General features: G+C 40.1%; 1 protein-coding gene across 3 annotated transcripts in view; it reads left to right on the top strand.

The window, feature by feature from the left end:
• The window catches only part of SLC7A2 (solute carrier family 7 member 2), a 115,311-nt gene that overhangs the window by 74,501 nt on the left and 26,501 nt on the right, over positions 1-14,309 (top strand). For all 3 annotated transcript variants that reach the window (XM_030565109.1, XM_030565108.1, XM_030565110.1), the window contains exon 2: positions 13,512-13,900. In XM_030565109.1, coding sequence (XP_030420969.1) covers positions 13,525-13,900 — 376 coding nt within the window. In that variant the 5' untranslated portion in view covers positions 13,512-13,524. The remainder of the gene's footprint in view (positions 1-13,511; positions 13,901-14,309) is intronic.

The following is a 14,309-nucleotide window of genomic DNA, read 5'->3' on the forward strand; positions in this document are numbered from 1 at the left end:
CCTATATCTTCAGTGGAATATGTAGCAATTAGCTGTTGTCTTAAAAGCAGGAGTATTTTTAATTTTTATTGAATATTTTGAAGAAATACACCTGCCGTTACAGGATTCTAGCTTTGGGAGTATTTTTACCCCAGGCTTTTGATTTCTGAGGGGCAGTAATATATGTTTCAACACCAGTTTCTAATTACCTGGTTTAAAAATAATCCATATCGACCCTGGAGGACACGAGGTAACACCCTAGGTGTATGTCCCCTGAGAACTGGAAAAGTTTCAAGGCTTTTGTGGAAACACAGGAGGGCACTGTACTGGGAAAAGGAAAAGTTTTTAGCTTGCAGCAGGAGTAGGGGTAAGGTTCTTCAAGAGTAATTCCTGCCTCTCTCCTCCCAAGAATTCTTTTCCACTTAACAGTTTGCACTCCTGACATGATTGTACCCCCTTGCTGCTGGCCCCTCTCTCAGGCTGGGTACTAGCAGGGGAGGAGAGATCAGGCTGGGAGCATGGAAGAGCTGGGAGCATGGGACAGCTAGGGTTGCCAGTTTTGGTTGGACATATTTCTGGAGCGGAGGTTTCATCACATGACATAATCTTTAAAGATTAATCTTTAGTTCCTGGACACGCCAGGACAATGCTGGAGGGTTGGCAACCCTAGGGACAGCTAGGGAAGCGGGAGGGGAGTCCCATGCACTTCAGGGGTGAGAGAACAGTAAATGGGAGGAAGGCAGAGCTCAAGTTGGCAAGGATGGAGTAGGGGTGGTAGGGGTGACGCGCAAAGTATTAATATCTACAGAAGTTTAAAGAGGTTCTTGTTTTCTTTCCAGAATAAAAATCCTTTACCCCTTTTTTACTTTTATAAAGGAATATCCTATGTTGATATGGGAAATGGTGTCTTGAGCCCCAGGCCTGCAATATTGTTCTACATAAGTGGATCATGTATCTTCAATCAGTTGCCTTGGCTCCAGGATTGGGACTTACTTAGAATGGCTAAGGCCAGGTTGAGTATCAGAGGGGTAGCCGTGTTAGTCTGTAAAAGCAGCAAAGAATCCTGTGACACCTTGTAAACTAACAGACGTTTTGGAGCATGAGCTTTCGTGGGTGAATACCCACTTCTTCAGACCAGGTTGTTTCTGGCTCTTGTGTGTAGGAACAGAAGGTAAGGCTTGAGGGGCTTTCCATAACCCCATCTTACATAACTGCAGACTCTGCATATAGGGAGCAGAGGGACTGGTCCCACTTGGGGATGCAAACTATCCCCACAAGCATGGGAAGAGGAGGAGTATGGCCCTGTCTCCTTCTCTACACAGGCCTCAAGAGCAGGCTAGTTGAAGCATCAGGAAGGTCCTGGAAGGTCCTGCACTCTGAGATGGTGTATCTCAGATGGTGCACTCTGAGATAGGGTATCTTCACCTCGGGATGTACACAATCTAGAGCGCTCTTCATTATGAGAAGTGTAGTGACACGATGCACTACAAAAACAACAGTGTAAAAAGTTGAATAAAAATGTTACAGCGTTTGGGGTTTGGTGTGTAGGGGTTGTATTGTTCATAGATTATTTTTTGTCTGTCATTGGAAGCAATAAAACTGCTATACTTTTCAATTTAGTTCATTCTGGAAGATAATTTTTAACAAACTGAGCCTTGCTTATTGGTCATGTCACAGGAATATTTGGACTGTTATTCTAATTACAGTCCTTAGCACTTTCATATTTCAAACCATATGTAGGAGAATGTGCTGTACTGCATGTCTCTATCACAATTCAGCAGAACTGGGTATACTCTCTAGTTGTACTCCTTATTTTATTACAACACTGTTTTCAAAGGGGTGATTTCAGTTGTTTTTTTTTTTAATAATTACTTCAACTAATGCAGACACATTTTAAACATTTCAGCATTAGATTGTGTGGGTTTGAAGACTGGGTTTGTGAGTGCTTTATAATAGTACTGTAATGCTGGATCTTCCTTTTATAAGGACTGCAAATATGAAATCTGAAGATATGTCCCTTCCCCAGTAGGGCAGAGAATGTTTAGGTGCTTTTTTTTTAATGCAAACATCTTTAAAGTAATGCAAGTCCCTATCCATTAGTGATGGACAAAAATGCCCATTCAGGCCTTAACACCAATTATGTGCATGTATGTGTGTGTGTGTGTTTAAATATGAAAAAGAAGCTAAAACAGATTTCACTTTGTGGCTATAATGAATATGATTTAAATTGAACAGCAGTAACATAGTTTTTTCCCCCCTGCTGGGTAAATAGCCCAGTCAGCTTTCTATCATCCAATCACCTGTGATTACTGTGCCACCACCCCCAGGAACCAGCAGCTCCCACCTAACCCACAGTTTTAAAGCAGCTAGTTTGGTAAAATCATATAGAACTGTTGCTGCTCACATTTAAGGATACAGAACTGCAGGACTTATTTATAAGAAAGGCAGAAGCTTGTCCAACAAAAAGTTGCATTGAACCAGAAGGTTAGTAATAAAGTTTCATGCTAAGAAACTCTTTTTTAAAAAAAGTCAGTTTCAGTACACATGAAGATTTTTAATATCCTGAAGAGATTGGGGATTATCACATAAATTAAAACAAATTACTAAAATTGTATATGCTTTTGAAAAGCAAGACCTGTGATAAATATATCATACCTTAAAGTATTAACTGCTAATACTTCTCTAACTAGATGCCATACTGATCTCCTTTCCAACCTGTTAATCAAATAGAGATGGTTTCCACATTAACCTAAACAAAGACCATTTCTGTTTGAAGGAGGCTAAGTATTTAGACATTTGTTCTGTTGTCTTGCTTTTCTTAAATATCATTACATTGGTTTTTCTTTTTTTTTCAATATTAACAACTTCTATGAGGTTCTTATTCATAGTATCAGCATTTATAATGCACAAAATTAAAAGTACAGTTCATATAAAATATGCATTGATACGTTAGTCTCATGTTTTTGCAACTTTCAAATTTTTGTTCTCTTAATTTCATAGAAGATGAAAAAAACCAAAGTTAAACATTCTCATGCTAGGAAAGACAAATCAGTGCTAAAATTGAATTAAGCCAAATTAACTGAAGATGGCAGTAAGTTATAAGGAGAGCTGGTATTATTGGAGAAACCTATTGGTACAATTTGTTGCAGGTTTTTTGAAGGAAACAGAGGCTGAGGAAGGATTATATTTTTATCTGGTGAAGGTTTCCATATTTCTTACCATTCTGAATATTCCAGGGGCATTGGGGTCTGTAAAACAACATGTTTGAACATGTATGAACACTACTTTCTTTTTTAAAAAATGGCCTATCAGATGCAGTACTGCAAAATAATATGAAGTCAGCAAAATATGTTTTAACAACAAATAAAGGTACCAAAAAACCTCTTGAAAATAGATTTCTCCTGGAATACTTAAGCATATATGTTAACAATAAAATCACGTTTTGGATTGCTCATAGTGTTTGCTTTGTACAGTAAATATTTTTGTCATTTATATTATAGTTTAAAAAAATGCAAAACTCAGGATGAAATATTTCAAGAGCCTTCCACAGAACAGTAATTAAAGTGAAAGGTGTGTCTTCTGCCACCCCCAGACTGGGCAGTGATTTGTAATTTTTATGTTATGTATTTAAAGCAAATTTTATTTCTCAGAGTGAAGGCAGAGATTACAATGTAAAAGGTAGATTAAATTGTTTTTCTGTAGACATACAGACTCTGTCCATATACACCTATTGATTTTTTTCAGTTATTTATGAAGTTTTGCAACAAAATCAAGACCAAGTCCTGAAACACTTTACATGTCTGTGGAAGTGTCAAACCTATTTAAGAGCTGTATGGAGACTTTGTGGAAGGGGACTCTGTATCCCATGAGTACTGTGACAGTTTAGGTATCTGCCTAGGTACAAGTCATGAATTTTTTCGTATTATGAGCTCTCTGTGTACTCTCTCCATATATCAAATTACAAACTCCAGTTTGTTTTCTAAGCACCATTTTGATTATAAGCTTGTTCTGTAGCCCCCAAATATAGCTGAAACACACAAGAGGTGTCAGGAGAAAATCTTGCACCTAGCAGAGGACTAATAATGGATGATTGATAAACCTTAATGATCACCCATTCAGATGGAAGCACCCTGGGACAAAGAGCTGGCTGTCACCCAGGATAAACCAGCTTTTCAAGTCTGGACTCTCCATGGATGTTGACCAAATAACAAAGCACCTGGTGGGCCACAATGATCACCTGATGGGGTTTGAGGCTGACAAGAGAGGTCATCTGATGGGGAGGGATTGGAAGCCTATAGAAGAAAGGGTCTTTCAATGACCATTTTGGAAAAGACACCAGAAACATGCTCCCTCAGTGCTAACAGCATAACAACTACGCAGCCACCCACCCCTGTCCCCAGGACCCTAGAAGATAGTGCCTGGAAAGAAATGTGCGTGACAGTCAGCAGCAAAGCATTTAAGAGGCTGTTTACCTCTTACAGCATACCCTTTGGCATACTTCAGAGCAGTTATCCAAAAGGCTAAAGACCATCAGGTTGCAGTGTTTGAGGGTTTTTTTCCTTCTGATTTCTTTCTGATAGAAATCAATTGGAAAAGGAATCGGGGGGCTCCTCCTAACCGCTCCAACATCACTAGGAAGAAGCATGTTATGGGATACATCCTGGTCTCATTCTCTCCCCTCCATGGCAGCTCTCCTCCCAGGGCTTCAGTAACCTCCTTAGGTCCCTGCCTGAAGAAAGAGGGTAGGGAAAACAGGTTCTACAGAGGGCTGCTTATGGGAGCAGGGGCTGCTTTTTTGAGCTTAGAGCTCACTAGTATACTCTTCCACATCAAACCATCCATTCTCAAAATGGGTCAGCCTAATGTGGTGCCCGATAGGAGTGAACGATTGACTGATGTGTGCCTTACACCTGCTGGAGGCTTGGGATTTGGCTTTTACAGTGTAACTCAATTGCATTTATATAGTAATTGTGATAAACGTGTCTCTGCTAGAAAAATTCTTAAGTCATCCACAATGGGCTTGTCGAAATGCCTCCAACAGTGATCTTGTCTACTCTTATATGCTAAACAGGGGCAGACTGAAGCAAGAATTTAGATGGGAGATACCCTTCAGCCAGAGTGCTGCAGAAGGTTGTATTAGTGATTCAGTAGGTGACAGTCAGTACTGATTAATTTAAATCAAATCCACCCTGTTCACTAGTCAGGAAGACTTGATTTAATCATTGATTTCTACATAAATTGCATTCTTGTTGGTTGTTATATAACCTTAATACATATTCTTCACAACTCAGATGTAGGTTTCATTTTTGGAAGGTACACACTATATATATTTTTAAGTGATTTATTTTGAAAACTTTTCAGATTAGTTTTACAGCTGTATCAGAAAATTGAATGATTGTTTGGTTATTTCATTTACCAAAGGTAATTGAAGCAGATATTTATGAAGTCATTGGCAGGTGAACGATCTCCAGTTCCACAGGTTAATTATTAATATTTGGAGGATTTTCTTGCCATGCTGTATTTTAGGAGGACAACATCACCAGACAGACATTTAAGTAAAATGTTTTACTTAAATAAAACAACAATGTTATGTATTCTGGTTTTTTTTCTTCAACAGCAAACATATAATAGTTTAACAAAACAAGCATTTGAATTTTTGAAATTAGTTTAAACATTCAAGTTTTTAAAAATCAGGTTTGTTTTTGTTTTTATATGTATTATGGATGACGTAAGAATTTTTCCAGCAGAGACACCTTTATATATATATTTAAAAATTAAATCGACTATGTCAGCCAGGTCAACATGAGAAACTTAAACTATTGGCTTCTGCAGCTAACTCAGTCATCTTCACCTTCATTTTCTTGTTTGTTCATAATCTGGAAAAGAAAAGCTTTCCTGCTTTTTCAGGTTCTGAACAACTTCTCAATTTGGAATGAATTAGTCCAAAGGAAGAAAACAGTCTTTCTACAGCGGCAGAAGAAACTACTGCTGTTAAAAGTGAGATTATCACTTCAACAGTCTCTGAATCCAAGGGCTTGGCTACACTCGAAACTCCAAAACGCTGCCACAGGAGCGCTCCTGCGGCAGCGCTTTGAAGTGCAAGTGTGGTCGCGGTGCCAGCGCTGTAACTTGCTGCGCTCAGGGGTGTGTTTTTTCACACCTCTGAGTGAGAAAGTTGCAGCGCTGTAAAGTGCCAGTGTAGCCAAGGCCCAAGTGCTTAAGTGACTTCCACCAGTTTACTGGTGTGACTTTTTCTTTAAAACATCATCAGCAAATATATATTTCTTTAATGGTTCACCCTTAGCTCTGAAGTTTATTATAGTCAGCATTATGGAGGGATGATTGCTGGATGTCCACGTCATAGCCAACTCCTCTGCTTCAGCAGTTAAGGTTTGACCCTGGTACTGAGTATTGAGAATATTTGCAAGAAAATGAGCTTGAGATAGTGCTTGTCCCATGTGTTTTTTTTTAACGCTTGCAATTTAACTCTGTCATTGCATAGTTCTCTTTTTAAGATCTCACTCAGTTCCTTCCAAATTTCAGCGCGTCAGCAATAAAACAGCTATTTCCCCGCATTCCGTTCAAGGCTACAGAAATAGGCTTCAAGGTACTCAGCATGTGTTCAACCATTCTCTTAAGCCCAGTGTTGAGAACTTTGGCTGTGACAGTGCCATCTATTTTTTCACGATTTTGTTCACAGAATCAGATTAGGCCAGTTCTTGATATAGTGCTCAAAACAGTTCACAACTGAGTTCCATCGCACATCTTGTGATAGATTTAGCTTGGTTCCTCCCATTTTTTTCAGAGCAGCTGCTGCAAAGTGGTTGTTACGGAAGTTTTTTTTCAATTTCAACAACATTAACCTTTATTTCTGGAACACTGAAGTCTTTGGCTAGGAAATGCATCAAATGAGCACTGCAACCATATGTTATTAGGTTGGGATTCTCTTCACTTTCTCTTAAATTTGTTCTCATCTTGGATACATTTGCAGCATTGTCTTTGACCAAGCTGCGTACTAGACATTTGAATTTTTTTTCAGTTTGTTATAGCTTCTTGTAAGTATCGTGCTGTGTGTGCATTTCCTGATGTATCAATTGTTTCTGTAAGGAAGACATTCCCTTCTTCTGTTGTCACACAAGCGCATACAACAGGATCATTGTGGACGTTGCTCCTCCCATCAAGACTCAGGTTAACAATTTACCCTCTAGACCTTTTTGCACACTGCTCAATTTCTCTTTCATACACTTTATTCAGAAATTTGCCTGTGACATCTGCTCTGTTGGGTGGACTAATATCCTGGTCTTAATGACTGAACCATGTTAATGAAGTGTGGGTTCTCAGTCATACGGAAAGGAGAGTTTGTTGCATAAACAAACTGGGTAATTTTTTCATCAGTTACCTCTTTTTGCAATCTGCTGGTTCTTACTACAAACTTATCTATGGTGTTTCTGGATGATGGAGATTTTTTCTTTTTCTTTTTGCCACAGGTGATATACTGTGACTATATGACATACATGATGTGACTAACACTATCATTGGCAGATAACTCTGAACTATAGAAAATGATGGTGATCTTGAAGGTGGATTGTCTTCAGAACCCTCTATGTAGAGGATGGAATCTCTTAAACAAAATAAGTCAATGCAGTTATTTAATTATTATTACCATACTGCTCATTTAGTATTTCTCATTGCATTCAGTGACACTCAGTACTACTTTAAAGGTGAAATTGTAAAAGGAAGATCTGCCTATTTATTTTTTATTACAGCCATATCTAAAATGATAATACCATAGAGTAACAACTACATTTTTTGCTCAAACATGAGAATTCAAGAATAGTCTAGATGGAAGACAGGCCGTCCTTAAGAAAGAAGTATGAAATGAAAAAGTTTACCAACCTGAAGATCCTGCATGTTCAGACATGTTCCTTTCATCATCTTCAACACAGCTTCCTCCTGAGAAGGAACACTTCTCATGATGTTGTTTTGTTCGGACGACCAGGCCTTGCATTTCTTTGTTGCACTGTTTGCATTTTGCATCCATGCCTGTCTTACCCACAGGTAGAGAAACTTCATTCAAATATTCCCAAACTGGGTCTCTTTTATGGCCTGCTGCAATTATAGGTTTTCCCTTCTAGTGAGAGAATGGTATGGTAGATCTCAAATCAATGAAGGCTACACTCAGAAAGACCTCAAGACTTCTGGAATGTGCTGCTCAAACTGTTTCACTTTTGTTTCTACTGCCTGTCCCTGCCTCCTCACATTTATCTCCAGACTTTCTCTCCTTGTCCAGATCTATTCTGCCCCCAACAATCTTCTATTCACTGAACTTTTTGAAACTTTGCACTTTTAGAGAGAGGTAAGGGGTTTGACTCTGTGTACACAAATTTACAGTAGGGTTGAGGTCTGTTATTTCTCACCTCTATATATTATTTATTTATTTAAAACTAACTAAGCATCTCTGATGGTATCTTCTAGGCTGAGTCCATTGGGTAGATAAAAAAGAGTAACCTAAATAATTTATACAAAAGCTCCTGGAACCCCATAAAATTGGGTCCCTAATCCACGAATTATTGGAATTCATTTACAAAACTTTTCTTAAACATTACATGAATATATTGTCTCATACTATAGAGAATTAGAATTTATAATCCCTGTTCCATGATGAGATATCTTTGAGCTATTTTATTTATTTAAAAAAAAACACATTGATTTTTATCCACCCTGGTACTGAATCAGTGCCTCAGTATGTTTTTTAAACTGGTCTGGTTGGAGGTGCTATATTAAGGCATGTCTGTAGGAACAGTTAGTCCGTGGCAAGCTGTGGTGTAAATCTGTGTTGTGTTAGCCAGCCACACAATAACAGTCTGTGTGACTTGCTGCTATTCACTAAAAGTGCCATAATTATCTTTGCTCTACCCCACTTTGAAATGAGAATAGATCAGACTAAGTACAGTACAGGACTTGTAATGCACAGCAGCAGTATTCCAGAGCACTTCTGTCTATTTCCATTTCACAGCAAGGAAGATCAGAGCACACCATGGAACTTTTAGTGTGCACCAGGCTCTGTGTGGTAGATGGACACCCCAGCTTTCTACACACAAACAATTCATATAGGCAAGTCTTTCTGGGTAACAGTTAAAACAGAGCTTCTGACTACTTGTGACGAATGGTCACTAAAGATCCTTTGGTACTTTAGTTGTGATTAGTTTCAATGTGAAGGCCAAACTTCAACTTGATCAAGTGTATTCTCCCTACCATGCTTTGCCTAAAGTCATATGCATTTTTTCTTCACTTATATCTTGTATTTTTGTTGCTACATGCTGTTAAACAGCGTTTGTTTTCTGTCCCACATATAACTGCCTTTCAGTGGTTGATGCAGTGATGGACATGTATGCTGTAATTAGTTTGCAAAGCAATTTACATTCGAGTTGCAACGTTTTTTCCAAATGTACATTTCTTCATTGAGTATATGTTAGTGTGCATCCCATCATGGGCTCATATGCATCTCATGTGCACAAGATTGGATTTTTTTGGAATAGCAGTGTCTGGAGGTGTCCTCAATACCAAAGAGGCAGCCAGTACCAGCCCCATACCATCCCTTGGCACTGCCCTTCAACAAGGAGATATATTCCTCTTCCTGAATGCTGGTGTATTCCTTCTCAATGGTATTTCACAAAGATCCCTTCACCCAGGAGGGAGAGTGATCTTTGGAAGTTGGTAGCTGAACCCCCTATATTACATTCCAGAGGGACAAGGAAGTGCTGCGACCTCACCTGACATTCATTCCTAAGTGGGTCTCAGAATTTCTTCTAAACCAGTCCATCAACCTACCAGTTTTCTTCCTGAAACCACATTTGGCACAGGAAGTAAAGAAATTGCACACACTACATATGCCCAGGATGCTGCATTATTACATTGACAAAAACCGTCACCTCATCTGTTTATAGCCACATCCGGGCATTCTAAAGGTTAAGCTTCCTTGCAGAGGATATCAAAATTGATATCATGATATCTCTTGCCTAGTTACCAGTTGGTTGCTGAGCCTTGATGCTTGAACTCTGTTGTACCTCTGCTTCTTTCAGAACTGTGCCAATTTCTGAGAGCTGCCAGGCAGCAACATGGAGTAATCCACTGACCTTTATCAAGCATTATGCATTGAACTTAGTGAGTAAAGCCAAGGGTGCCAGAACTGCAGGCGCCGGGGGCCAGGCTCACCCACTTTTAAACATGGGTATAGTTTGGGGACAGGGGGCTGCATTTCCCCCCAAACTGCAAGCCTTGGGCAGGGGTGGAGTGGTGATAGGGTGATCAGCTCCCCTGCTGCAAAGTACAGCTCCTGCCAGCAGTGCCAGCCTCTTCTCGGTGGGGTGGGCTAAGGTGGGCGTTAACCCCCCTCGCCATGAGACCCAGCCCCTCTCTGTGGCCTTGCCCCTGTTCTGCCTCTTCCCCATGAGGCCCCACCCCTGGGCCAGGCTGGAAGTCGGAGCTGGGTGTAAGAGCTGCTCAGGGAGCGCAGGCCACTGTGGGGAGCCCTGGACAGCATCCCAGGGGGAGGGGACACCAGGTATGGACTGCTCTTGGGCCCCCTGGCCCCCTGCCCTTGGCAGGTGGAAGTTCTGGGGCTCTCCACAGCGGCCTGGGCTTCCTGGGTGGCTCTTAACACTGCCCAGCTCTGGCTTCCTGCCTGGCTCGGGGGCAAGGCCTTGAGGGGATGAGAGGAGCAGGGGGCAGGATCTCATGGCACCCCCACTTCTACCAAGGTTCCGACACTCCTGGGTAGAGCAGATGTCAAATTCAGGATACCAAACTACAACCACTATTTAACTGATGCAGCTGAAACTCCTTGTTCCCACCATCCTGAAGGGATACAGCCTTCCAGTTCCTTATAGTGAGATCCACATTGACACGTAATTGAGCCTGTCAGGTCAGTTTAAAGTACAGGCTGTGAGCAGCAAATTAAGTAAACAGAGAAAAAGAAAGAAAAGAAAAGGATATAGTTAGCCTAAGAACAGGGCCTCAGACTGTCACAGTGAGAAAAAGGCCCTATACAGGCAGACACTGATTTTGATTCTTTTTTATACCTCTGTAACTACCTAATGATAAACGTATACCTAAATTCTTAAAGTATAGGCCTTTACAGACAGGCCTGAATATCTGTATCCTAACACTTGGTTCTTCTAGATCCCCACTACCTGCTCTTCTCTGTTTTTGGAGTTCTTGGCAACAAGGAGTTTGAATTGTGAGGGAAGAGAGGGAAGCGTGGGGCTGTTCCACCTTTAATGCCCAGGCATAGGAGCATGAGGAGGAACGGGGCATGTGCATTGCACCGACAGACATTGCTGTTCAAAACAATCCAATCTCGTGCATGCAAACCTGCAGTGTGATCCATACTGACCACAACATCTTGAAGAACCACAGTTACTGTATGATAAATACATATTTTTATTGTGTTTTTTTAAATCTTCATTAGATAATTACAAGGTTAAATTCTTTGGTCATATTCCAGAATTAATTACTTTTTGGGATGCTGTTGATAGAAGGGAGAGAAAGAAACCGTCCAAAAATTGACATTAAACTGCTTTCACTAAAGTGAACTTTAAAAGCAAATTCCTTGTACTCATAGACTCTAGGACTGGAAGAGACCTCGAGAGGTCATCGAGTCCAGTCCCCTGCCCTCATGGCAGGACCAAATACTGTCTAGACCATCCCTAAAAGACATTTATCTAACCTACTCTTAAATATCTCCAGAGATGGAGATTCTACAACCTCCCTAGGCAATTTATTCCAGTGTTTAACCAACCTGACAGTTAGGAACTTTTTCCTAATGTCCAACCTAAATCTCTCTTGCTGCAGTTTAAGCCCATTGCTTCTTGTTCTATCATTGGAGGCTAAGGTGAACAAGTTTTCTCCCTCCTCCTGATGACACCCTTTTAGATATCTGAAAACTGCTATCATGTCCCCTCTCAGTCTTCTCTTTTCCAAACTAAACAAACCCAATTCCTTCAGCCTTCCTTCATAGGTCATGTTCTCAAGACCTTTAATCATTCTTGTTGCTCTTCTCTGGACCTTCTCCAATTTCTCCACATCTTTCTTGAAATGCGGTGCCCAGAACTGGACACAATACTCCAGTTGAGGCCTAACCAGCGCAGAGTAAAGCGGAAGAATGACTTCTCGTGTCTTGTTTACAACACACTTGTTAATGCATCCCAGAATCACATTTGCTTTTTTTGCAACAGTATCACACTGTTGATTCATATTAAGCTTGTGGTCCGCTATGACCCCTAGATCTCTTTCTGCCATACTCCTTCCTAGACAGTCTCTTCCCATTCTGTATGTGTGAAACTGATTGTTCATTCCTAAGTGGAGCACTTTGCATTTATCTTTATTGAACTTCATCCTGTTTACCTCAGACCATTTCTCCAATTTGTCCAGATCATTTTGAATTTTGACCCTGTCCTCCAAAGCAGTTGCAGTCCCTCCCAGTTTGGTATCATCCGCAAACTTAACAAGCGTACTTTCTATGCCAACATCTAAATCGTTGATGAAGATATTGAACAGAGCCGGTCCCAAAACAGACCCCTGCGGAACCCCACTTGTTATACCTTTCCAGCAGGATTGGGAGCCATTAATAACTACTCTCTGAGTATGGTTATCCAGCCAGTTATGCACCCACCTTATAGTGGTAGTATGAATCTAATCGTGAATTGCCCTGGCTCCATCAAAATAGTTTTTATAAAAGATTGATATTTGTAGCCATGAATCTGAAAATACAAAATCCTTAAGAATATTGGTGCTGCTCCTGCTCCTAATTATGTCATTGGTAAAGCAGCTTACAGGCTGTGTGATATGATAGTGGCTGTCTGCTTTGATTTTGTTGTATGGAAGGTTGAGGGCAAACCATGAATAATAAAGTATAAGTTATTTGCTCTCATTTTACCTTAAGGTTTAAATATGATGGAAATTTTCTGAAAAGAGTGTGGGAGCTGAAAACAAAAGTGGGAGAAGGTTGCTACCTCTTCTGTTTTGTTGAGAAATCACTAATTCTCTTTACTTTCATGGAACAGTGTATATGCATGAATGTGATCTTATCTTGTAAGGAGGGTGTGTTGAATCACATTCAGACAATTAATATTTCTTTAACCATCTTTCTCCTTGTCTTCAGATACCAAAACCACTGTTGTATCTTTTGTGTCATCATAAAATCTTTCTAAAGTGTTATTAGCTTGCAGACTCTCATCTTTTAGGGTTTTATTTTTAAAGTTAATTAAAACTGTAATCACAATCAGTTGTCATCTAGTGTATTTTACATTTCCAGTCAATCAGCTAAGTCAGAAAGTAAACTGAATCTAACAAAGCAATGAAAAGAGGAGGTAGGGAGAAATTTCTGGATAATTTATTGCTAATGATCCACAATTTTGTTTAAATGCAAAATGTATTATCCATCAGTAAAGTGGCTTTTGGAAGGTTAAATTGTGGCAGTTTGTTTATATTATGCCTTCTATGTTTTTTAATGACCTATTTTATTTTTCTAGTTCTACATCCAAAATGATACCCTGTGGACCAGTTCTGTCATTTGTTCGGTGTCTGTTGCGAAGAAAAATTGTCACTGTGGACAGTCTTGAGGATTCCAAGCTATGCCGATGTTTATCCACTGTGGACCTTATCGCTCTGGGAGTGGGAAGCACTCTTGGTGCTGGTGTCTATGTACTTGCTGGAGAAGTCGCAAAAGCAGATTCTGGACCTAGTATTGTTATTTCTTTCCTCATTGCTGCCTTGGCATCTGTGATGGCAGGTCTTTGCTATGCTGAGTTTGGTGCTCGTGTTCCCAAGACTGGTTCTGCATATTTGTATACTTATGTAACTGTTGGTGAACTGTGGGCTTTTATCACTGGCTGGAATCTCATTTTATCATACGTTATAGGTAAGTTTGGGAGACCAGTGTAAAACTGATGGGGTGACTGGGAAAACTAGAAATAAAATGTAGGTTTGGGCTCTTTCTTTTATTTTCTTAACTGCTACTACTTCAGACACACTCTGGCATCTGATAGTCAAGCTGGGTTATTTCCTTCTCATACATCATCCCCTCTAATAAAGCTTCTTCAAGCCAAAATAGGTACTTTGTGATGCCTTTGCAAACCAGTTCTCTTCAAGAGCTTAAACAAGTGTACCTAAGTGGAAAATAGTGGCAGACAATTCTGCTGATGATGCAAAAGAAGAAATAGTATCAGAGGGTAGCCGTGTTAGTCTGGATCTGTAAAAGCAGCAAAGAATCCTGTGGCACCTTATAGACTAACAGACCTTTTGGAGCATGAGCTTTCGTGGGTGAATAC

The sequence above is a fragment of the Gopherus evgoodei genome, chromosome 5 (assembly GCF_007399415.2).
Source record: "Gopherus evgoodei ecotype Sinaloan lineage chromosome 5, rGopEvg1_v1.p, whole genome shotgun sequence".
Lineage (NCBI taxonomy): Eukaryota > Metazoa > Chordata > Testudines > Testudinidae > Gopherus > Gopherus evgoodei.